This window comes from Haliaeetus albicilla, chromosome 21, assembly GCF_947461875.1.
Source record: "Haliaeetus albicilla chromosome 21, bHalAlb1.1, whole genome shotgun sequence".
NCBI classification, from domain to species: domain Eukaryota; kingdom Metazoa; phylum Chordata; class Aves; order Accipitriformes; family Accipitridae; genus Haliaeetus; species Haliaeetus albicilla.
This window is the reverse complement of record NC_091503.1, coordinates 21,989,574-22,014,834: the sequence shown is the minus strand read 5'-3', so window position 1 is coordinate 22,014,834 and position 25,261 is coordinate 21,989,574. Positions and strand designations below refer to the sequence as shown.

The window sequence follows — 25,261 nt, the reverse complement described above, 5'->3', positions numbered from 1 at the left end:
GAGTACATAAAACTCTATAAAGTTATTTTTATTTCTAAATCCATCCCAGACAGCAGATGAATTCTTTCCTTGCCCTAGCTCCGGCCCTGGCTTCCCGAGGCACACTGTGCCACATCAGTACCCACTAACACCTGAAGCACATGCTCAAGGGCAAGAGCAGCCCTCAATTGTCATCTCTCCTTACTGTCCGTCTGCTCAACAGGGACCTTACTAGCCTTTTCTTTGATGGTACAACTGCAAGGTTCAGCTGTGCTCCCATTCCTTTAGAGTTGTGAACAGAGCAAAAAGTGTCCCTTGCACAAGCAATGCTATTCCAGTTGCTGTCCTGCTGCTTGGTGTTAAAAAGTGAAGAAGGAGAAGACAGCTAATACTGCCCAATGCAGGAATGTGGTTACTTCTCAATCAGGCAGGGACAGTTTGGCAACACAGACAATTATTGATTTTGAATAGGTAAGAGCAACATGAGCTACCACAGAAGGTTCAGCTGTTTGTGTGTGGAGATTCAGAACTACAAAACCTGTATCAATCCAGCAAAGGAGGAATTAAACATCATACTGAATCTGCTGGTATCCAAGAATATCTATTTCCAGTGCCTTGCAGAATTTTAATTGGTGAAGAGAGATATGGGGGATCTGCAGCCAGTCAGTCATGAAAGGGTGTCAGGAAACTTCTTGGAGACCTCTTAGAAGGAAGCAAAAGCAAAGCAGTCTATAAAAAATATGTAGCCAACCTAGAATAAAGGCATAAAATACAAGATAGTTGGTTTGCTCCCACAGAAATGATCAAATACAACTTGTCTGGCAGAAAACACTGAGAAGGTACATACGGCATTATGCTATCCCTATTGTATAGTAAGGACAGTGCTTAATACAACTAATATAGAGAGAAAAATTTAAGGAGACACTCTTCAGATGAATTAAAGGAAATGTTCAGTAATTGACAAAATTTTCTAGCTTGGAGCAAGGTAATTATTTGATGATATACAGAAAGAGAGAAGGAAAGAGATTGTAAGGAAAGTGAATATATAGTCTTTTATCTAGACATCACAATGCTTTTTTTAAAAAAAATCTAATAAATTTACCAATAACTGAAACTGAATTGCTCACACTATTGAAAATACATATAGAAAGACTGGAATCGACACTGCAGTTGAGGGCAGTGTAATCATAAAGCTGCAGTCACATTACTGCTCTCAAAACAGCTGCCATCTCCTATTCTCAGTAGAGATGAACCTAATTGTACCTTACTACTATCCCTATTTTCAAAATGGCTACTTCCTCATGTTTCCATGTAATGGAAATCAAGCTGATCTTGAGATGATGATGTCCCCTAATGCTTGCAGAAATTGCGATGGACCAAATCTCAAGGACAGAGAGAGAAGTCTCCTCACAAGTCCCCAGACAAGTAATAGCTACCTTGAAAAAAATAAAGCACAGAGAAATTCAATTATCAAGAATATAAGGTGTTACAGATCCTTAATTTGAGAGACAAAGAGTAATTTTTACACTTAGAATTAAAGCATTCTGATCCTTTGCAATGCAGCTAAATATAAAATCCCTACCAGACACATCTAAATCATGTTCTTTTACATTGCTTATTAAAATATTTATCTGACTAGAATCTGTAATTTGAGTTATGCAACTATCAGCAATATAACTTTTATGATTGAATGCAATAGGGAAATGGAGAAATCCAGATCTATAATAATAATAATCATCATCATCTACAAAATAGCATTTCATAGTTAACACACTTCAGAGTGAAAATTTCCTACAGACAGCTCACTGGAGACAACGAGCATCCAGACTCATCTCTGAAACAATGTATTTAGCAGTAGGTGGATAAAATGGGGGTAAAAGCCAGGAAAAACAGAATTTTAGGGTAGCATTTAAGTTCTGAACAACATCTTGACTTCATTTTCATGTACATGACTCAGCATCACTGCAATTGCTTATAAAAAAAACGCAACCAAAATCATGCCTAGTTTTGCTTAACTGTGCTCTAACTTTTCTCTAAACTGGAGACAGCATTTATGGTAAGCATAATCTAATTGATGGTTATGAAATGATGAGACCATTTAGACAGATGTCTGATTCTCCATGGACACTTTTTCTTCAGGAGAAACAAGAAAGGCCTGCAGCCTTAACTGTCTTTTCTGAATTTATGGTGGCAGAACTGTCCATCTGGATTAGTGTCATCTGCCCTTTTAGAAAAATATCAGTGCTTGTAAGGCTTTCAAAGATAAATTATCTATGTGAAGGGAAGATTCCATGCTGACCTACCAATTTTTTTTTCTATTAAGATAAACTCAAATGAGGGTTTTCTCCAAGAAGGCAACGACTTCCATCAAAACCATCCACTAAAAATTTGAAAGCACGAAATGTTACTAAGCTTAATACTCCACAGACTGTCCCTAGAAGTCATAAGACCTTCCTAAAAAGAGCTAACTTAAACGGAACTGACAAGGCAAATACGTTATTATTGCAGCTGTGATACTTGGGCAGAATCACTGAAGCTGTCTTGAACCAGAGTTGAAGTGGAACTCACTGAAGTGGAGCAGTTTGCAAATAGCAATAGATCCATCCATTGCAGAAGTATTGCAAAGCTGAAATAACATAGCAAATACACCCAGTCTTTAGAAAAAAAGACAAGGATAACAACTGTCAGATAACTTGCTCACTGGTTCAGCGTCTGTAGTTAAATAATACAGTCGAAATTCTTTTCATAAAAAGAAATCCTACCAACAGATCCACTGCAGAGGATAATGTTATGAACATTCTGTAAAAGCACTAGCTCACAAGTTCAGGCTGATAATACAATGTACCACCTGTACACTCAGACGCTTGCACATAGCAGTTGTATGTCACTTTATGTACTATTTCTTTCCCTATGCAAATGCAATAAAATAAATGCATTAACAGAAAGATGGCACAAATAATATTTTATTAAAGGATGAAGGGGTAAGAGTGCATAACATAGATGGTAACATGCTACTTCCTTCTCCTAGCAGAGAAACATAAATTACTCTACGCAAGGAATGACAAATGAAATGCCCGTCCATTCTTGGTAACGCAGGAAAGACCATCAGCTTTTATCTAGAAGTAATGTGAATACAAAATGTAAGAGATTAACACAAGCCTTTCCTGCTCTGTCTGACTAGTTATTCTCCATTTCTACAAAGAGATAAAAGAACAAAGGATCTCACAACACAGGATTTTTGAAGGACTGCGGGGGGGGGGGGGGGGGAGGGGGGGCAAAAAAAAAAGAGAGAAACAAAATCTGTTAATTACAGATTTTCATCAGTTCTGGATTAGAAGCCCCATCTTCTTTGAAGGTTCTAATTCACTGAAAGCAATAATACTAGTTCTACAAATAGGAAGAAAGAATGTAAAACTGGGTTAAAATGACACTACCATTTTCCAAGTAACACTCCTAACCACAGAAAAGCTAATGTTTTTTTAATAATTTAGCTCTTCACATATTGTCTTCCCAGGGCACCCAGTTAAACAGAAGAGGGTAAATTAACTTAAGCTCTTTGCACCTCCTGTGAAAATAGCACACTGAAAAACTTGTGGATGAAAGAATGCAAACCAGGAACATAAATCAATGTTTTGATTTTTAAGCTTCCTAACTTCCAAAAATTACATTTCTGCATTTTTTAAATTAAAAACGTTTGTAAAAAGCATTCAAAACTAATAAAAATAATTCAACAATGTGAGTTGGTTACACTGAGTAGACTATATCAACAGCAGCTACTTATATTTGGAAACTCAGTATTTCCCATTATGAGATAGCCTACAGTAAATGAGCAGTCATTACTTAAGCTGTACTTCTCTAAACAATAAACTGAAGAAGCCAAATATAATATAATTTTATGTCTTCAGCAGCTGACACATCCTATGGAATTTGTGCTATATATCGAGAGTAAGCAGAAATTGTTTAGATTTCAGATGTATAAGCAAAGGGATACAAGTACTGATATGTAGTTTTGACTTCCTGTTGGTGTACCAGGATACATAAATTGAAAGAAACGGTTTTTTATTTAAACTGATTTACATTGTTGGCTGACTTTCATTCTTACACAGAAAAGAAATACGAATGTTATTTATGCCCATAATAATGAGATAATAATGAGTTGAATTATTGTACAGGCATCAGTCTTGTATACTTTCTTGTTTTGATATTTAGATTACAAAAATTACAAATTCAATTTTTTAAAAATAAATCAAACCATTGCTGTTGTTATTGCTTATAAATAGCTATTTATATGAAGCAAAATACAGTCAATAGCCATCTACCTTCTACATCAAAACAGGCCGTTTTCCTCATGGGAATTTGAGATAAGAATGTTGGTATCAGGAAGGGTTACACTTCTCACTCAAAAATGGAAAGAAAGAAACCAGCTGAAAACCCGAAAGATTAAATGCCAGTTTTATCAATGGCCTTTAACATGCAGGCTGAAGGAAGCAGAGTTTTTAAGCAGTGTATAAGGACAGTCTTGAGAAGAAGTTGCCTGCAGATTTGATATTTGACAAATAAATCAAAGATTATCATTGCTTTATTATTAATACTTTGCATAATTATTTACAATAAGTTTGAGATTGCTGGAGTCACAAAAATCTTAAAATGGAAAAAAAATACACGTAATCAGCTACCACTCTTTGTACTCATTCAGCCAAAACTTGATAGAAAGAAGACATGACTTTAGTATAACCGCTGTTTTACCCTTCCTAACAATCTGAACAGTAATTTATATATGAAAATGCATTCAGTGATCTAGCTAACCTCTAAAGGCAATTCAACAATCATTTCACTTACTGGACTGAAAAAAAAAAGCCTCTTTAATTGAATTGTAGCATAGTTCTGCAGAAAATCTACATTTTCATGTACATGCTTTATGTATTCATCTGAGTACACCATGTACAGTGGCACAAGAAAATAGATCTTACCACTGTAGCTGGAACTTGATGCATTTTTGCAGCCGGTGTTCCTGGGCGTGGGTAAAATTGATTAATAAACAAGCTCGGAAACCTGTACTGTTCTACAAGTTTCATTGTTTCTTGAAAATCTTCATCTGTCTCTCCTGGAAACCCACAGATGATGTCTGTAGCAATTGTTATTCCAGGCACTCTGTAAAGAAAGTAGAAAGGAACAGTGAACTAAGGACATGTAAAATCTTGTTCCCTTAAAAGCTAGTGTACATAGACATATAACTCTTCAACTTTATCTACAGAAATTGAGACCTAAAGTGATCTTCGGAGAAAAAAAAAAAGATTTTAATACCATTGCTTGCTAATGAGAAATGCATTTGGTACTCAGCCAAGAGCACAAGGAATAGAAGAAAAATATTGCAGCAAAAATTGGATTAGGATTGTGACAGAAGAGTGAAAACATCTGGACCAACTCATTCTTCATTCAAAATTATAGGTGATCAGCAGAGCTTGTAAATTTCTTAAATTCTGATTGCTTAATCTGCAAAATTTATAACTTCTGAGACTTAGTCACTAGAATTTGTAAACTATTTAATGTTTATAATGCTGCTATCGAAGTAGAACAGGACAGCCAAAAGAGGGGACTCGCATGCCATAGAACCTAGCAATTTTGAACAAAATTGGCTTTGGAACCAATAAGACACCTCTTAGTCACAAGTTAATTTCTAACTCAGTACTCCATAAAACCAGCCTATGCCTTGCTTTAAAAGGAAAACAAAATATTGAAGTTTACAAATGCACAGGCACTAAGCTCTCTTGTTATTTAGCAAGGTCAACTTTTCCTAACTGTTCCCCTTGGACTGAGTGCGCAGAACCTTTACACACAGCGGCTTAAGAGAGCGCAGCTGACAGAGGCAGCCAACAGACCCAGCAGTTAGCGCAGCAGGACGCGCAGAAGGGGGTGAAGTAAGGGGGCCTCTGTTGAAATTGTGCCACAGTAACAGTCTCAGACACGGTGGTAACATGTCACTGAGCATCCTCCCGAGCAGTTGTTGGAGTAGCCGTCCCTGCTAGGGTCGAGGCTTGCACCCGGACTGAGCTTCAGATGATGGCGGACGCAGCCCTCCAAGTCCCAGGCTGCAGGGAATGCCTGGGGGCTCTCTCTGGTGCCAGGAGATGACCCTCGGTCCTGCAGGAGCTGTGCTGCCTCCAAGTGGAGGAGGGATGGGAGGACATGAGCAAGCTGCACAGCATCAGAGAAGATGAAAGGGAGAGAGGACCTTCTCTGCAACCCAACAGCTTGCAGTAGAGAAGCAGGTAGTGTCAACCCCCACTACCAAGGGAAGAGAAACCTCTGGGGAAGGATGGAAGCTGGTAACTTCTGACACCAAGAGGAAGGGTCTTCCCCCACAGGGCTTACAACTGCTAAAGAGGTTCATCTCCCTCAAAGCTGAAAAGGAGCCAGATGTGCCAACGACAAAAGTATCCGGTCCACCTAATGCCGAAACCAAGACTACCAGGAAGAAGCGGCAAGTCACTGTAACGGGTGACTCCCTGCTGTGGGGGACACAGGCACCCGCCTGCCGACCCAAGCAATCATCTAGAGAGGTTTGCTGTCTGCCAGGGGCCAGGATCCGGGATGCTGTGGGGCTTGTCTGGCCCTCTGACTACTACGCCCTGTTGTTATTTCATGTGGGCACAAATGATACTGCGAGACACCTGGACAGTATTAAAAGCGACTACGGAGCTCTGCAGGGCAGTAGTCAAGGGCATGGCAGCTCAGGTGGTGTGCTCCTCATCAGGAAACACTTTTTTAGTGAGGGTGACTGAGCACTGGCACATGTTGCCCAGAGAGGTTGTGGAGTCTCCCTTCTTGGAAATATTCAAAAGCCATCTGGACACAGTCCTGGCCAACTGGCTCTAGGTGGCCCTGCTTGAGCAGGGGGGCGTTGGACAAAATGACCTCCAGAGATCCCTTCCAACCTCAGCCCTTCTGGGATTCTGTGACACGGCCCAGAAAAATGACTCGTACAACCAAGAGATTACTGCATAGTATTTACAGAGCACTCTATGGGACCCAGGAGATATCAGCTCAGTTTTCCAAATCTGACACTAGCCAGCTGGATGACCACTGCCCTATGAGAAACCGTGAAACCACAGCACTGTTTTGTATTCAGCCTGCGTATGTAAAGTGGGAATAACGATAAACCCCTTCTGCAGAGAGGCAGTAACATACAGTGTTCAGAAGTGCTCCGTGCTCCCTACGTACACAGATGAGACTGTTTCTACAACACAGAGTTGATTCTATACTATCAGTAACGATGAACTGGAGAAAGTATGATTTATGAGGAAAAGTGAGAACCCTATAAAGATATTGGTGGTATCTGACTTAAAGCTGGCCCTGTTTCAAAGCGGGGGGGGAACAGATGAGATGACTTCCAGAGGTCCCTTCCAACCTAAATAATTCTACAGTTCTTTACTAGGCAAGGGAACAGCCGAGAGATTCTTTTACGGGTGAATGGCCTAAAGACCACTGCCACAAGCAAAGCTCACACGTGAGCTTAAGAAGGGGTCTCCAAGACTGTCTCCAACCTAAAGAAATGTCTGGAGGGCTTCTCTTCCCCTCACCAGGACAAGAGACAGCAGAACTGTAAATACAAATGCATGTAATCCAAATGACATTTATAAAGCATTTGAATGGGCAAAGAGAACTATCATTTCTTATTAGACAGTACATCACCACCGAAAAAATAATGCTGTGGTTACAGTGGGTGAAGAAACTTGAGTTTGAACAGCTGAAAGAAAAACTTCCTGCAACAACGAGCTCTACTGGAACATGAGAATCTGTTGGCAAAAGACCCAATAAAGGGGAAGCAGAGAATATTGTTATTAGTAATTTGATTAGGTGCAATATTAGCGCGTACGTAGCTTATATTCACCACAGTGGCCTTCAGACAAACACTATATGGTAGTAAATATCTTTTGTGATTATTTTTTTTTTAAACTTAATTTTTTATTTAACTATTAGCAATGAGCTTATATTAAAGCTAATGTCTTGGCCTCCTTTTTGCAGGTGTCTGCATGTATGATTATCTGCACAGGAATTTATTAGACATTATATTATTAGAATCTTCTTTCATGTTTTCCTTATGAAAAAATCCCCACAGAAGAAACCAAATTATTTCAATTCCTTTTTGAGTTCATGAATTCAAACTCCATCATTTGAGACGAAGTTAAAACATGGCATTTGAATGCCAAATCAAAACCTGAATAAAACTGAACACTTTCAAGGACTTGGTCCAATAATCGTAAGTGGAAAACACAAGCTGACTATTCCACAGAACAACAAAAATCCCCCGAGCTGTTGGCTAAACAGCCTCAATTACCATTGCTTTCTTAAGACTGACAAACTGCAAGATATGAAGTTCTGCTTGATATCAGGTAACAATAAAATTTGTTAGCTTTAAGGACTGAGCGAACAGAGGAGCACTGTATTCTGCAACATGATTTTGTTCACATTGCAAATATTTTGTGCAGTAATAGTAAGCTTATGGAAGAAAAAGTACATTACTTTATAAATCAATATCACATAACATCAGCTGCCATTTCTCAGAACATGAACAGAACATTCATTATGTTTGACAAAACCATTATAATGAAGTTATTCTAACCATTTTAATGACACTATTGGCAACAGTCAAAGCATTTATTACAAATGGTAGTAGTAATACCATCCTTTATAAAGGTTTGGTTGTTTCTATAGCAACATGAATTATAAGGTCCAATCAAGCCAGATACAATAAAATATGCTTTTTCTCCATAACACCAGTTGTCACTCAGTTAAAAGGAAATTACATATTTTAAAAATTCATAAACTCTACAAATGTCTGAACTTAATTTGGTGATAAGGTGTTAATTATCTTAGTAATTAGATTTCTTCCTGGATGGAATTATTACACACAAAGAAAAGCTAGGGTATGAAAAGAGAATAAGGACCACAGTGTATTCAGCATCAGCAATTAATTACAGTTCAATCCAGTATGACTGCCGAAAATATGACATTGCATAGTGCACTTTTATATCACTGTTGATTATATTGTTTAAAAAGTAGTTTTAAAAAGGGAGAAAAACATGAGATTTCACTCAGAATAAAATCCAGTTACTAACAAAAATCAAGCTCTTAGCCTTTCTCAAAGCATTGATGAAGAAAAAATAAGTAAAATTAGTTACACATGCGAAACATCTTTTCTTAATGAAAAAAGGGAGGGGAAGATATAATTGCGGAAAAATATAAAACATATATACACTTGAAAATTAGAGCAACCTTTGCTCTGACAGTCTGAAAGAAAGCAGCACAAAATTCCTTATTGCTTAGATTTAGATGATGTTTAAAAAATTGTCCCTGCTATGAAATACAATGCAAAATCACACAAGAACAATTTATTGTGCATCAGCCAATATTAAGTTATTTGAAATGAAATGCAGTTTATCTATTCTGAAGTACACAAAGTAGAAACTGCTGCACATCCCCAGTAAGCATTTTGTAACATTTATTACATAAATGCATTTACAGTAAGTCTAAAAATTGCAGCAGATGTTTTCTAGGGTCAGTAGAGAAGCTCCACAACACGTTGTTCAGTGAACCAAGAATACACAGTGGTCATTATGAAAGATAAAACAATTTAAAAAAACCAAGAAGTTGCTTCAAACATACGGAACTCTAGATGCTCCTTATAGCCTAGCTAATGGAGGTGGTCAACCTGTTTCAATACTTCTGAGCATAAAATGACTTACACTTTGCAAGCCATTTTAAACCCTCATAATCCTGACTAACGCCTAGCAAGACTGCGTGCAATCATTTTATCTGGCAATCATAAAACTTGCAAGATTTCTTCTTTGAAGACATACTATCATCTCCATTCACTCAACTTCAGAAACCAAGAAAAATAAACAGCGTCCTAAGTTGATTCTCAATTCGAACAATTTACAATGAAATTGTGGAATTTCAGAAAAAGATGAATCTGAAGAATAATCAATGCCATGTATAAGATAATACAGCCCTAATACTTGGGGTTCCTCAACATTCTCTCCTTTATGTCCCTCTACATAGATAAATCCCTTCCGTCTGCTCAAGCAGACTTACGCTCTGTCATCCTGAAGCAGACCAGCAATACAATCACCATCCCCTTGGGCAGTTCTGACCATCCCCAAAGAAGCAACTACCTCTTCCTCCCAAAGGAGTGCCTGGTGCCTGGAAGTAAAGTCGTGGGTAAGTAAAGAACATGCTGTAGGTAACTGTGGCCCTGAGAATTGCCTCCTCACTTCTCACAGGAGCTGTTACAGCTACTAGAGCTCCTGTTTGCTTAGGTATCTCTGTTATATATTGCTAACCAGCAAGCAGTGCAGGCACACCCTCACAGTGACAAGTTTCCTGCTCGTTTCTGCCCAGGGGACTTGGTTAACAATGTTAGAGAAAACAGAAACTAGACTAGCAGTAACAGGAAAGCATAGCAGATATTACAGCGACAGTTACCAGACGGATTCACCAACAGAGGGAAGTTAGAGAAAACTCTTGTTGGAAGGTAAGTTGGGAGTGAAATGCAAAATCCCGTGTCATTTGATTTAGGAAAGAGATGAAAGTTTCAATTCGCCAAAAATAAAACATCCCCCCCCCCCCCCCCCATTTTCACAGAGCAAGATGTCTAAGAAAACCAGCAGCAAAAGCATGAAACTTGCTAGGATTCAGGTGTTACATGGATCATCTCATGTGGCTTTAGTTACAGAAAACATTTCCTTTAGCAATAACCATTTAGCAAAAACCAAATCCATGCTCAGGGAAGAAATTAGGTAAAGGAGCTAAAATTCATCAGCACATTCACCTACTAATGTGACCACCTGGAATTCTTTTGCATGATCACACATTCTTCCCACTTCCCTTTCAGCAATTAACATTTAAATCGAGCAATGACTTAAAGCCACCAACTCGCTCCTAACCAAGATCCCCCACCTCCACTCCTCCCAGTATAACAAAATATGGATTAGAATAAATAGCTGTATGAATAAATTTAAAACACTATATGTTCTTACAGAAGGGTACCAGAACTGCCTGGGAAATCTAGAGTAATTAAGGTCAAAATAAAAAATGTGATGACCTAGCAACTTCTTGATTCATAAATTAGAAATCCACATTGAAAAAATGTTAGGAAAAAAAAAGTGGAATTCTTATGAAAATAAAACCAGTCTTCTCTAAAATGTTATTTCAGCCTCATAGCTTATTTTATATTTTAGAACCTTTCTGCAGCATATGCCCATTTAGGGAACCTGCAAATGAAATGAAGTTAATGGATGAAATAATTTGAAGGTATCTGAGAGTTGGTCTTTCAAGCATATTTACAGAACCTAACAGGCATCTCAACATGCCATTTTGTGTTGGAGCTGAAGGAGATGTTTGCATCTTCCCCATGGCCACACACAGTCCTCTAGAAGCCCTTCCCCCCCCTCTTTCTTTTTTGTCTACAAGGCCTAGTCTTGTGGGATTTTTGACTTAAACTTGAATTGCTCACTGAGGAGTTGCACGAGCTGGAGCTAGCACAAGAGAAACAGACTGCTCAGCTGGAAGCACTGCCTCTTTCAAAGGCTAGTAACAACACGAAACCTCACCCTGCCTCTCTCTTGACTATATGGAGATTAACTTGAGAATGACGCCACGGGAAGATCCCCACACTTTCAGAAAAGGATTCAGCCTACTTCTGATCTGAAACCCTCCTGCACTTCTCTCTCTCTCCATGGACTATGAATGGAGCACAGCACAACATATTCCTAGGTTAAGTGTCTGGAGTTAGGGGAGTAAACCTGCACATAATTTCTGAAGCAGGGTGTTTTCCATCTTTTCCAGTTTATGATTTACCCTAAATTATGCAATGGATGTACAGACTTCTAATAAATGGATATCCACTGACAATGTTTTCCTTAATAATCTTTTCCATATGTGTTTAAAAGTAGTCCAGGATGTACAAGTTCAAAACCTCTGTGGCAGAAAAAAGAGCTCTTTTAAACCCTCGTATCAATTGCTCAACTGATTTACACATGGAATGAAACTGGAAAGTACCTCGGTTCAACGACAATAGACATTTCATTAACATTTTTGTGTGAAACCTTTTAAATGATAACAGACCGAGCCTTAGGGCTAGATATAAACTATCATTTGGTAAGACTGCTTATCCAAATGCAGCTATATATATCATGAACATTAATACTTAAGAAACTGATGTAAGGAGTACTATCAAGCTCACCACAGAACTTATGTTATTAATTTTTATATGAAAATCTATTTAATGCTGCCATTTCCTTTTCCAGTGTTCAGTTGCTCTAGACGCATAATGACATCATCGAAATTATCAGGACAAATAGTGGGAGATTTTGCAACTAAATGCAGGATAAGTAGGGAAGAGCCAATCATGACTTCTCAGGAAAGACACTTAAAATAGTACTATAAAATTTAGCAATAAAAGTATTAAATGGTAAGACAGGACAGACATTTCACAGACTGCAATACAATCTAAAAGGACAGAGAGATGGCAAGATACTGGAGCTAACATGGCCACAGAATCAGACCTCAATAAAATAAATATAAATAATGTAGAAGTAGTATCCACTTCTACTCTTCTATAGTTAGTATTAATATGTTTGACTTCAAGCTCTGTTTAAGTCTGAGGGACCTTACGTTTGCTTCTATCAAACTGTCCATCAGATCAAGCCAATTGAAAAGATGAATTTGCTGCATTTTGATTGAATTTCTGTTAAAGGTGTGATGAATTGTATTGGAAAAAACCTAAATGTATACTACATCCAATAGTGTCAGATACAATCACATACTGAGAGAAAAGGGTGAAAGCTGTGGCCTCACTCTCTAAAAAAGAAAGCTGCTAATATTCAGTGCAAAAAAAAAATGTATTTAATAAACTATCATGCTTAAACTTAATTATTTTTAAACTGTGCTGCATATTAGTTATTCAGGCCTTCTGTTTTGATTACTTTTAGCAAATTTAGAGCTGTTTATGGTGTATATATTCCTATTAAATACAATAGCATGAGATTCCACCCTGGCAGGACACCTGCTAACATCTTTTATTCATGTATGTGTTCCCACTGCAAAGCAATTATATTATTTCAAATATTTTAAAGTGTTCTCTATTACTGCCTAACACAAGTCTAGATTGTCTCACAAATCAGTTCTCCTTCACCTTGCAGTTTGCCTGCATCAAAGTGAAGATAACTTTATGTTGTTATTGTTTGTAAAATCTATAATGGCTTCATTTATAAGTCAAGTCACTTGTTTACTTTCACTCAACTATTGAAACACTGAACACTAGCAGATGATTAAATAAGTAAAATTTTGTTCATGTGTGTAAAATGCATAATTTTAAGACTTTTTTTTTAAAATTGTTTTCACAGCTTGGGTCCTATCTTTCTGAAACTGGTATCTAAGACACAACAAACCAGACAAAAGAAATTGTAATGCCGTATGTTGGGTTTTTAGAAAAAAATAACAGAACAGACAAACAAAACTCAGACATGACCACAAAGAAACTCTCAGAGGGGGTTTAATTTGGAGGTGGTTCATAGTGAAACACTTCAGATTTCAAGGGGAGCAGAAACTACATACAAGCCTAGCCTGACAGATACAGAGTCACTGTACGAATTCTGCTTTTTGCATTCCATACCTTACAGAGCACTGAAGGCTGCTCATGGTGGCGATCCCCACAGGAACACATTACACCTGAGCTTTGTGATCTGCAGCAACTTCCTACTGATTTACAAGTGCATCTTAGGAGGCTGGTTTTGAACTTTGGAGTCATTAGTAGTTTTGATGCAAGTCACCTTAGAAGGGCTGTAGAATACAGTAGCTGTGATCATGATGCACAATCTAACAGCTCTCAGAGTTTAACTGAGAGTGAGAAGGGGTATTTTTTATGACTGTTCTTTTCCAAGCCCACCTCCTGACCCCAAAAGAGCTCTTTCAGAAACTGGGCTGAATGACACCTGGAGGCAGCTAGGAGACCTGATTTCCAGAACTGAATGTGAGAAAGTATAGGTATGGAGGACTCCATGCGAGTAGGGACTGGGTCTGTCCTTGTTGTCAGGGAATAGTGACCTAGATAAGAAGTATATTTCATAATTAGCATGGCTCACTGCCTGAGGATGAAAGAGTACACACAGTTTTACTCTCTTTGAACAATTACAGTGAAGGTTGCTAGAGTTCCTACTAGATTTAGCCCAAATGTTTTATAAGAAACATTGTAATACTTCCCATTATCAATTTTCTTAAAGAAGCAAGCAGTTAAGGCTTGGACTAACTTTATTCAAATATAAGGCGTTCTACTCTTCCCATAAAAATGAAACATTTTACAGAACTTCATTACAGATTTATAACTTCAGATCATTATTGTTTTATGATTAAAAAATGAGCGACTTAAGACAAAAAGCTCAACATCCTTAAACTTCATTTCCATTCAATCTCTAATAAATACCATCTGCTGTGTACTTTAGGGATATAATACCCGTCAAAAACTCAGCCGTATTATGAGAACCGGCACCAAGTTGATCTGAAATGCATATTTGAACAGATGTGTTTAAATTACATCTCTCCGTCTATCCACACGCATAAATTCAGAATAAGCGTGTGTTGATTTAAAATGCATAAAAAAGGGATTTGGAGATGCATCAAAAGTGAACAGCATCTCAATGGATCAAGGCTCGCATTACTAAAGGTCATCACTAAAAATAAAGTTTGCATTTATTAAGGGTTGCACCAGGGAACTGTTCTTGGGAACTGACTTAATGTTTGCTGCGCTAAAGCAGCCATTGAAATTACACTAATTTTGTATGACCCTTCACTGTTTAACATTAGAGCTGTCAGGCATGGTCAGAAATAATAGGATCACAGCCATGAGTAGCTGAGAATATTATATACTCCTTCTCAGTCTGACACAATGCTTATCACCAATACTAAATGCCTTGGGCTCTGAGGACCCATCCACGTCTGTGTCAGTGACAGTCATTTAGCTCTTCACTCTGACAAAGAAATCGGGCATATTAAACAAAATGATTAACATGCCTTTTTGGCATGATGAAACCAAATGAAAAAATTGCAAGCAGTGCTCCATTAACAGATGCTAATTAAAAATAAAAATAATAATTAAAAAAAAAAAATCTTTCTGAACTTGTTTCCCCCCCACCCCCACTGCCCTATAATCTATAGTCCTGTAATGTTTCAGGGACTTTGAACGTAAGAGAGATCAGACCAAAGGTCCACCTAAGCCCAGTCATTTACTGCTAGCAATGAGCAGCAGCAGGCAGCCAGGGAAGTGTTTAAGATGTAGAGTCCCCCAGAATCCCTTCCTCCTTCTAACAACTGGATTTTGTCAGAGAGGTGCTTCTGTAACCAGTAGCCTGTGATGGACTTCTCCATTAACTTGTCCAGTTTCCTCTTGAATTTAAACCCCTTCATATCGTAACCACTTGAAAGAAAAAAAAAAAAAAAAAAAAAATCTCTCTTCCGAGCCTGCCACTTGCTAATTCCATTTGATGTCTCCTAGTTGTTACACTGGGAGAGACCAGTGACAACTCTGTTCACCTTCTCAGCACTCTCCATGATTTTATTGACCTCTGTTCTAGTCCCTCTCAATTAGCACTTTTCCAGACTGAAGAGTCCTTAATTTACTTTGTGTGACAGATCTGTCATACCTCTGATAATTTCTGTTAGCCTTCACAGTAACATTTCCCATTGTAACATATCCTTTTTGAGAGGGATGTTGACAGCATTTGACAACACAGGCGCAATGAGATAAAAACCTCTCAAAGTGTTTCTAGAATTTAGATAAATGGTCTGCTTTTTTAATTTTTCTTTCAGGTTTGGGTTCATTTGTTTTCTAGTAAGCAAGTACCAAAAGGTAATGGACCTTACACAAGGTAAGGGACAAGAGAGAAACACCAATGACACTTGTTTATTTGCAAGAAAATGCAAGTATAGCATTGGTAAACATTCCACACCTAGAGAAATGTTACATCCCGAAATCATTGAAATACACTACATTTAAGGGAGCCATGTTCTGAAATTTACTTTGAGAGCAGTCTGCAACAGGGACAACAAACTGGTAAAAATCCCTTGTGATCAGCGTTAAAATTCAGGAAAAGAGGACTCATACTACTGCTTTCCCCTGCTATGGGAAAACAGAAACTGCCCAACAGAAGATGGAGAAAAAAAATTCTCTCCTCCACAAAGATACAAACACTACATTGAGTCCCACTCTACCTGCTTCGTATGAGAAGCCTGGGATTACCACCATATCTAGATCTCCTTCAAATCGATATCAGCCTCTGCCTCTTTCTGAGCTATTACTGAATAGAAAGTCAGAAAAGCATAACTGTCATTAAAAGAGACCGATCAATGAATATGCCATCTGAAAAATAAAGCTGAGCAAAGACGTCACCTGAAAAAGTCAAGGACTGTGCAGCTGACTTCAGCTGGATATTAAATAGTTGGGGAGCAATAGCTCCCTCCTTATTAAATTATTTCCCCTTAAGGTATGAATCTGATGGAAGTGAATAACTTTTTGCAGAAACATACTGGCTAGGTGAAGTTTTAGAAAATAAGCAAGCTAGAACTTGCAACAAAAAGGCAGCCAAGCACGTTTCAAAGACAGGCCAAAGTCAGCAATGTGGGGTGGGGGGAACAGAAGGAGTAGTAGTATGACAAGTTAGAAGACTTTAACAGAGAATTTAAGATCTCTATCTGAAGCAGAACCAAGAATGGATCAAGGAAGAAAATGAAGAACTAAAATTGCCATTGGGCCAGATGTTTTATTCCAAGGTTTTGGTTCAAGATCATTTATATTAAGAACTTCTGTAGCAGAGAGAAAAAGAGGAGAATAGCTCCTGGCAAGACAGACATTAAAGCAAAGCAGGCTTTGAGGAAAACATGCTCAGCTCGAAAGAGTTACCCCAAAACAGCTGACAGATTTAAGAGAAACATAATTCTCTCACATCACAAGCTATACAAACAATTTGGCTGGATTTTTTTTGTCCTTCCTTTCTGAGAAATCATCACATTAAAAGTTTTCCAGTTGCAAACATCTACATGGGAAGGATCAAGGTTGTGAAGGAAACAGCAGTTAACACCACATGCATGATATGCACTAAATTTAACATAATCTCCACTCCATTTTCAAAGTACCTAATAAAATACAACTTATAACCACACCAGTTGATCATCCAACACACAGCAGCTTTATATGCTACATCCTTATTGACACAGTACTTACAAAAAGCGTTGTTATAACTAAATATCAGAACCACAGATTTGAGAGAGACAGAGAGGCAGGCAGGTCGTCCGGGGCAAGGTTTTAGCAGTCGTAAGCAGCTTTTCTGAATGCTAGCCAGAGACATTTAAAACACAATTAAAGTACTCTTACTGTAACTAAAAAGCGTTGCAGCTTTACACCAGACAGTTGTTGCCGTACATTGCTACACATTCCTAAATGTGACTTTTTCACAGGCAGTATCCCTCATGAAATGCAAATGGTCTAATTTTCAGAGATGCTTTCCCCTTACAAGTGTAGGATATTACCACCTCTGAAAACAACGGGCTTTGAATGTCTGAATATGGAAGCAAAGACTAATGGTGTACAAAGTTAATTTGATATTTAAGAGGATGGATTTTGAAATTAAGAACAGAACAGAAAAATATCAAAACAGAACAGCATTTTGGATAGCAATGTTACGCTAGCTATAAATCTGCATCCTTATTCAGAGATGTTCATAACTGCAGACTTAATATCTGTGCCCCAGATAGCCTTCAGGACTAACAGCTGCATAGAGGATGTAGGGGACTAGACAATGTTTCCAGATAGGCTTGAGATTTATGCCTTTATAAAAGGAAGATCTGGTAGGTCAAAAACTTTTACTGTCACTGCTCTAGCACTTTTTTTCCTTAAGGAGCAGTATGTGTACATGATCATATGGAAAAAGGTTGTATAGGGAACTATGGCTTCTGTGAGCAGCGTAAAAAGCAAATTTGAATAATAATAATAATTTTCTCAGTTCTAAGAGTAAGTGTAGTATTTGGCTCAAAATCCCACATATACACCCTCCCCACCCCATAAAGATTCAAAGCTCCTATCACATAACTTCAAAGTTTTTCACTTTTACTCCGTGCTACATCGCAAAGGTGACAATGGAGTCTTAAAACTTCAGAACAAAGAGTGACACAAGCATCGTGATGTGCTCGAAACACAACCTTATATAGCTTCAGAATTAAATTTTCAGAGGTAACATTTCAGACTTATAAGCAATGCTATTTCCTCATTAAGTCAAAACCCATGAGCTTAACTTCAAAGAAATCCAGTGTGCTTTACTAATGAAAGTGTGATAAGATAATGTAAATTATGTTCCAAACCAACACAATGCAATATAACTTGGATCACTGGGAAACAGAGAATTTACCCTGCAAGAATTAGTTTAAAGAAATTATGAAGCAAATTTTCCAAAGTAAGTGTGTATAAAGAATTATTCATTCATGTAAAAAAATAATGGGAACGATATACAGAAAGAGCTGGGCATGACTGTTAAGTTAATGGGCATCACTGAAGTGATAGCATACAACAAATACTGTCTGTAAATCACTGTCTCATCTCATTCATGGTACGTTCTGATAGCAACATGAATTTAAAGAAATCACAGTAGAAACAATATCAATCTTCATGAGCAAGCACAGTTCACTCAGCTAACTGGAAGGTAGCAGAACTACTGTGAGAAGTATCTGTTTTGTTCTCAGGTAACCCCAAACAGCAGGTGAGTTCAGAATATAAAAGACTTTCTTAAATACACAGCATCGGTCCATAATAAAAAAATATTAATTTATGTATCAGTTAATAAAACATAATTTAGAGCAAAATATTGTGGCTTCACTTCCAAATGGAGGAATAGGCTTACTCTGCTATGCAGTTGAGGACACTGGGCAGAAAAAGCAAAATCACCAGAGAACAGCTCTAAAATCTCCTAGTTCACCTTCCAGAAGGATGGCCTCAACTAACCAGGTTCTCACTCAATTTTTTTTCTCAACACTTTGCAAACAGTTTCCTTTGTCTAGAACCATTAGTAGTTTAAGAACATTTCTTTGTAAAAGGCAAAATCAGTTTTGTACTTTGGGGTCAATGGAAGTAATTAATACACACATTCCTTGAAAAGTTTTGAAGACAAATGTTCAGATGCAAACATACACACAGAAATACACATACAGGACATCATAAGCAAAATCAGAAAAGATGATATTTTAAATGTAGACTGTTAGTTTGTCAAAGACAAAGTTAAAACTATACAAATTCGATAGACATTGTTACCTCAGGGATGCTTTTACCCATTTCTCTCTATTCAGTTCAGTGAACTATTTCACTTTCGGTATGTCACTAAGTTTCAGATGCCTTAAAAATTACAGTTAGCATGGTTTACAATGTCGTTATCAGAACAACAGTATATTTTGTCATGTTCAAAAACTTTAAATAAATTAAGGACTGTTAAATATGTATAAGTTCAGGTGCCTTTTTTTGAAGGACTCCGACTTCAACATGCTGTACACAGCCACAACTCTCAAAGTCATTTGAGCAGTAGCTTTGCTGCCTAAAGGCAGACTCCCTAAATGGGACAATCCAAAACATCTTGGACAAACTTAAAGAGGAATAGTGCACATCAGCATGAGAAGAGTTATCAGCTTACTATCTTTTATCCCACAAAACCCAAAGCTATTCATGAACTCCAAACAAAATTTAGAAGTTTGGAAAAGATAAATCAAGCCACCCCAGCTATTTAAACAGAAGATTGGAAGGTGGACACCTGAAATATTTGGGGCTTGTAAGCGTCAGAAGTCCTCCATTATGCAATAGAGCAGACGCAGTGTAAATATGTTACCACATTTTAAAAAAGTAAAAGAGGCAGGAAATGAATTTTTTAAAGTTAGCAAACTCATACGGTGGAGAAGTAATTATTAAGGAAATTTGACCTTGTGAGCCGTTACCTGCTTTGACCTATTGGTGAACAAATCTACAACCGAAGGTTAAAAGAGAATTAGCACAAAATCAACAATATACTGTTATCACTGAAGAAACATCAAAGACAAAGTTAAAAATGTGTTTTATGAAGAAATCAAACATATGACAGTATTCCAATTATGGCAACAAAGCTCTTTGGCATCACTAAACCATTACAACTGGAATAAGTGATGTATGAAAATTGTATCTAGGGAACAAGATTTCAGGTAAATTTAATAGCAGTGGAAGATGAATAAAGATGCAGCTGAGAAAAATAATATATTTTCTCATATATGAATACATGTAATTAGATAAGAAATAAGATCACTACCAATTGGTTTACCAACTTGATTCAAAACACAGGAGTAATATCTGAAGATTAAGGAAAACAGATTTTCTTGTATCTTGAAATGGTAAGACAGAAAGACCTGGCACATGAAGTCACAGAACCCAAACAGAATCTCTGAAGCTCCCAGAATTAGAAGATTAGGCAGGTTGATTACTATTGAAAAAGAAATGAGAATCAGCATGGAACAATGCAGCTGCTCAAGAACTGGCATCAGTCGTGTATTGAGGAAAATAATAAACCTTAGGAAATCCCTAAAGAGTTGGTAAAAGTAGAAAAAGCAATACTCATGAAATTTTATACAAGAGAGAGAACAGAATTTAAAACCTCTAAAAGCATCATTATAAAAGGACATCAGTGATGTCCTCAGACAAGAATATAAAATGTAATAGTTCTGATAAAGGAAAAAATGGAATACTTTTATTACTAAAGAGCCAATTATAGAAACAAAAAGAGAGTACTTTGATAGTGAGATTGACAGAGATGAAACAAATGCCATTTTTGTTGTTCCCAGCATTCTAATCAGAGAATCATATTACAATTTGCAGAGGGATAAAGCCTTCCCCAAACCAGTGCTGACAAACTTCTCACTCGCTTGTTACTACTGGAGCAGGCTTAAGCTCCAGAATTAAACTAAACCAATACTGAAAGACCTGAAAAATGTTTCAAATGAATGGAATAGGGTGGTTATACGTACTCAATTTTGCAAGCTGAAGATAAGTTTGAATTTAATAGTTACCATGAACTCTCCTCGTTAAAGTCTACTTAAACGTAATGAATAATTTTATAAAATATGCATACTATGATACAGAGGGAGTAGAATACAAAAATGGAATTGAATCAATTCAGTAGAAACAGGAGTGTTTGCATTTGGACCATATCACTGAAATAAATTTTATCAAATCACATAATGTTCCACGATGGCCTTTGGCCATCAGGTAAAGAACCTGGAAAGCCTGCCAAATGCCTGCCAGGCACAATGGTATGCTTTTGGCTCTGCAATACCAACATGAGACATGAAGACTACTTAGGCAGAAAGATGGACTATTCACAACACTGGTGCAAACACTGTAAATTCCCAAGCTGAGATCAAGTGTCTGGGTTTAACTTGGTGGGCCTAACGTGGACACTGGCTTTTCAACTTTGAGAAAGACAGAAGATACCATATAAAAAGAGATTTAAAGGAAGTGGCAAATTAGGATCATTGAGGATGAGACAAGCTGTATCTCAGATAATTTAAGTTCATTTATTATGTCGAGAATATTGAGCAACTAATGCAGAGCTGCCATCTATGTACCAGCATTCTGAAAATGCTTATTTCAGGGGGGTGGGAGATACAGACATGTTTTAAGTAGGTAGAGAAAAACTGAATATCTTTAGAAATTATTTATTAATGTAACTTTTGAATCCATTAATGGAAAATGTTTCATCTGTGATCTATTGTAAGCCTTTATAATTTACAACACCTCCATTCCCCCAGTTTCAGTGCCAGTACTGAAATTCCAGGAATTTCAGTAGGTTGGGTTTACAGCTGAGTAGAAGACAGAGTAGTTAAGCATCTCACTAAAGGTTTTTATAAGGTTTTATCTTAGCAGAAAAGAACACCATTTGAAAATATTTATTACATTTTACAGTGCTCAATTTCTAGGACACTCGTGTTGTCTTGTAGAAGTTACCTCAGTGTTCAGCCTAAAAATAGGCTTCAGTGTTAAAATTTCACCCTTTAAAGAAAAGTGAATATTGAAAAAAAAATTAATACAATCTCTTTGGCATTTGGATTGCTGTTAACAAAAAATAACAAAGCAACCATGTTCTAGGGTGAAGACAAAGATCAGTTATCTATCTACACACCACTTCAGAGGAGTTATCTACATGTAAATCTACATGTAATCACAGTGGTACGTGCAAGCACTCTCAGCTATGATGTTTATTATGACAGCAGTATCCAAAGGAACATCTTTCAGGCCTGCCTCCTTCAGCCAGCAGTTCATGCCACAGAGGTGGCTCAGTTCCCCTCAAAGACAGAATCCACAAACTAGACTTAACTCTGAGAAACACAGCTAAACTGAAGGGTTAAATGTGTCGATAGCGTATCTCAAAGTAAAAACAGTTATGGGTAAGTAAATATTCTCTCTTCTTCAGCTGGACTGCCTGCAGTCACTGTAGATAATCCAAAAACATGGAAAGTCTGAAGAAAGGCACATCAAGTCTCTAAATGAACCAAGACCGAAGGAGAGCTATGGCAAATGCAGCTTTCTCCTAAGCAGCCTCCTCAATAGGGTAGCACTTAGCAAAGATATAAGTGAAGTTTCAAGTGTCCACTTTGCATATGAAAAATACAAAAGTATGATGCAGAGCATAGTTGCATAAGGTCTAACTGAAGGAGCTGTTAAAGGAGCAGGTGATCCCTATTCGTGACTTTGTAATATTCCTTTCATCTACTGTGAGACTCTGAGGAGTCTGCTAACCTCTCAAGTCTTCATCACCAGATACAAGGAGTTAAGGGATTGCTCTTTAGGGTTCTCCCCTGGCACACAGAAGGTAAAATCCAGGCAGGATACAAAATAAGCATCTGTAAAGGAAAGCATGAGGTTTAAGAAAAAAAAGCAAGGCACGCTGACTATCCTAAAATAATTGAAAGTTGGAAATCACCTTGGAAAAGGAATTCAGAAATGCTACATGGGCTACCTTGCCTTTATGGAAAACAACAACAAATGGAGAATCAACCATTAGAGCACAAATTCCCTTTCTCCTTCCAGCTAAAGTACAAGCTATCTTCACAGACAAGGATGGCAGTGAACGCCCAAAAGATACTGGAAGACCTAAAATCCATTGTACCTGTGGACGTGTGGACAGAAAGGTGCAAGATTTTAGAATCCTATGCACCAGAATCATGGCTAGTAATTCCAGAACAAACTTGTTTTGGTGAAAAAGGTAATTTTGCGTTACCTGTGGAAGCCTGTGGTGTCCAACAACGGGATCTCAGTATAGCCATGGGCTATGAGTATCTATCAAACTCACAAAGATACCACTTCCCATTGTGAAAACATTTCTTTGGGCCTTCTTCAAGTCTCAGGAACTTGCTAGAAAGCTGCCTAAGGAGAACACATACTCTTGCACCATGGGGTTGTGCCTCACCAAAGCCCTCAAGTTTGGCTTTCTGTGGAGCCAAAGTAGATGCTACTGGAGTAATTGGGAACTTGGACTGTGAGTTATTTCCTTGGCAAAAAAATACACTGAATTTAGGAAGTAAATACTCTGAAGATGCCATTGCAAGTTACTGGCTTAGGGGTCAATTACCAGAAAGATAGGATATTTAGATGCAATGTGTTTTTCTCTCAGAAAGTAAAGGCAGTTTATTTATTTATAAAGGAATGTCCACCAGAAAATGAAAAAAAGCACTTTGAGGCAAATAGGAAATGTCAAATCTATACCAGGTCAGAAATTACATTCTTGTTTCGAGGAGAAAAAACCCAGCATGCCAGAGGACAAACCTCAGGCTAGAACATTAAAAATGAAAGGCTAAACTAATAAAAAGAATTCATCAAAAGTATTAGAAGAGGATTTAAAGTGAATGTAAAACAAGTTTTTGTGACAGAGTTAACAAGTGAAAGCAAGATACTTTAATTTAACCAGAAGTCAAATTGAAAGAACAATTAATTTCTGTGCAGACTCTATGCAAGGGACAGGAGGCTTGGAGCATATCCCCTAGAGATGCTACATTACAAAAAAGAATAAAAAAATCTCCAGCTACTATTGTTGCGTAAACATAATCATAGTGTGAATGCACATTTAGTTCCATCAATGGTACAATATTTTGTTCTAAAGAATTAGCTGAACATTTTCCTTGGGAAAAAAAATGTTTATTTGCTTTATTAATGAAAACACAAAAAGACTATCTCACTTAATGTGATAATTACTGTGCTTCACTTTAATACTGTCAAGTAAAAGCTGTATTTTGTGAAAACATATGTTAAAAGACAGACTTCAGCTTCTGCTATTCTTGTAATGATGGAAGCCCTCAAAATACCTCAAATAATTTTACATTCTGTAGTAAGTGTGACTATGTAATCTTAGGTAGCCAACAGCACAAACTCCTGTTATGACTTATTACCATGTAACTCCATAGACCATTTAAAACATAAACTGATCAGGAACATAAATCTTAACACAATCATGTCCAATCTTATATCAAATTTTAAAATTTTTGAAGACAAAAACCAGACAACTCAGACACTCTTTTTGTACACCACTCTGAAATACTCTGGCAAAGAACTAACTATTCTTTTCACCAAAGTCCAAAGTAGGTTATGATAAATGGCAGTAAGGACTTTTTTTTAGCAGAAAGATGTATTGAATTTGCATGGCAAGGTTTTGGTAGTGGGGGACGGGGGACAGGGGGGGAGGAGGATGGCTGCAGAGGTGGCTTCTGTGAGAAGCTGCTGGAAGCTTCCCCTGTGTCCAACAGAGCCAATGCCAGCCGGCTCCAAGAGGGACCCACCACTGGCCAAGGCCGAGCCCATCAACAACAGTGGTAGTGTCTCTGGGATAATGTATTTAAGAAGGGAAAAAAGTTGCTGGGGCACAGAAACCGAAGCCGGAGAGAGGAGTGAGAACATGTAAGAGAAACAGCCCTGCAGACCCCCAGGTCAGTGCAGAAGGAGGGGGAGAAGATACTCCAGGTGCTGCAGCAGAGATTCCCCTGCAACCCGTGGGGACGACCACAGTGAGGCAGGTTGTCCTCCCGCAGTCCATGGAGGTCCACGGTGGAGCAGATATCAACCTGCAGCCTGGGGAGGACCCCACGCCAGAGCAAGTGGGTGCCCGAAGGAGGCTGTGACCCTGTGGGAAGCCCATGCTGGAGCACATTCCTGGCAGGACCTGTGGCACTGTGGAGAGAG

General features: G+C 37.9%; 1 protein-coding gene across 2 annotated transcripts in view; it reads right to left on the bottom strand.

Moving 5' to 3' along the window:
- CDKAL1 (CDK5 regulatory subunit associated protein 1 like 1) overlaps positions 1-25,261 on the bottom strand; it is a 419,452-nt gene that overhangs the window by 104,482 nt on the left and 289,709 nt on the right. For both annotated transcript variants that reach the window (XM_069809205.1, XM_069809203.1), the window contains exon 12: positions 4,950-5,130. In XM_069809205.1, coding sequence (XP_069665306.1) covers positions 4,950-5,130 — 181 coding nt within the window. The remainder of the gene's footprint in view (positions 1-4,949; positions 5,131-25,261) is intronic.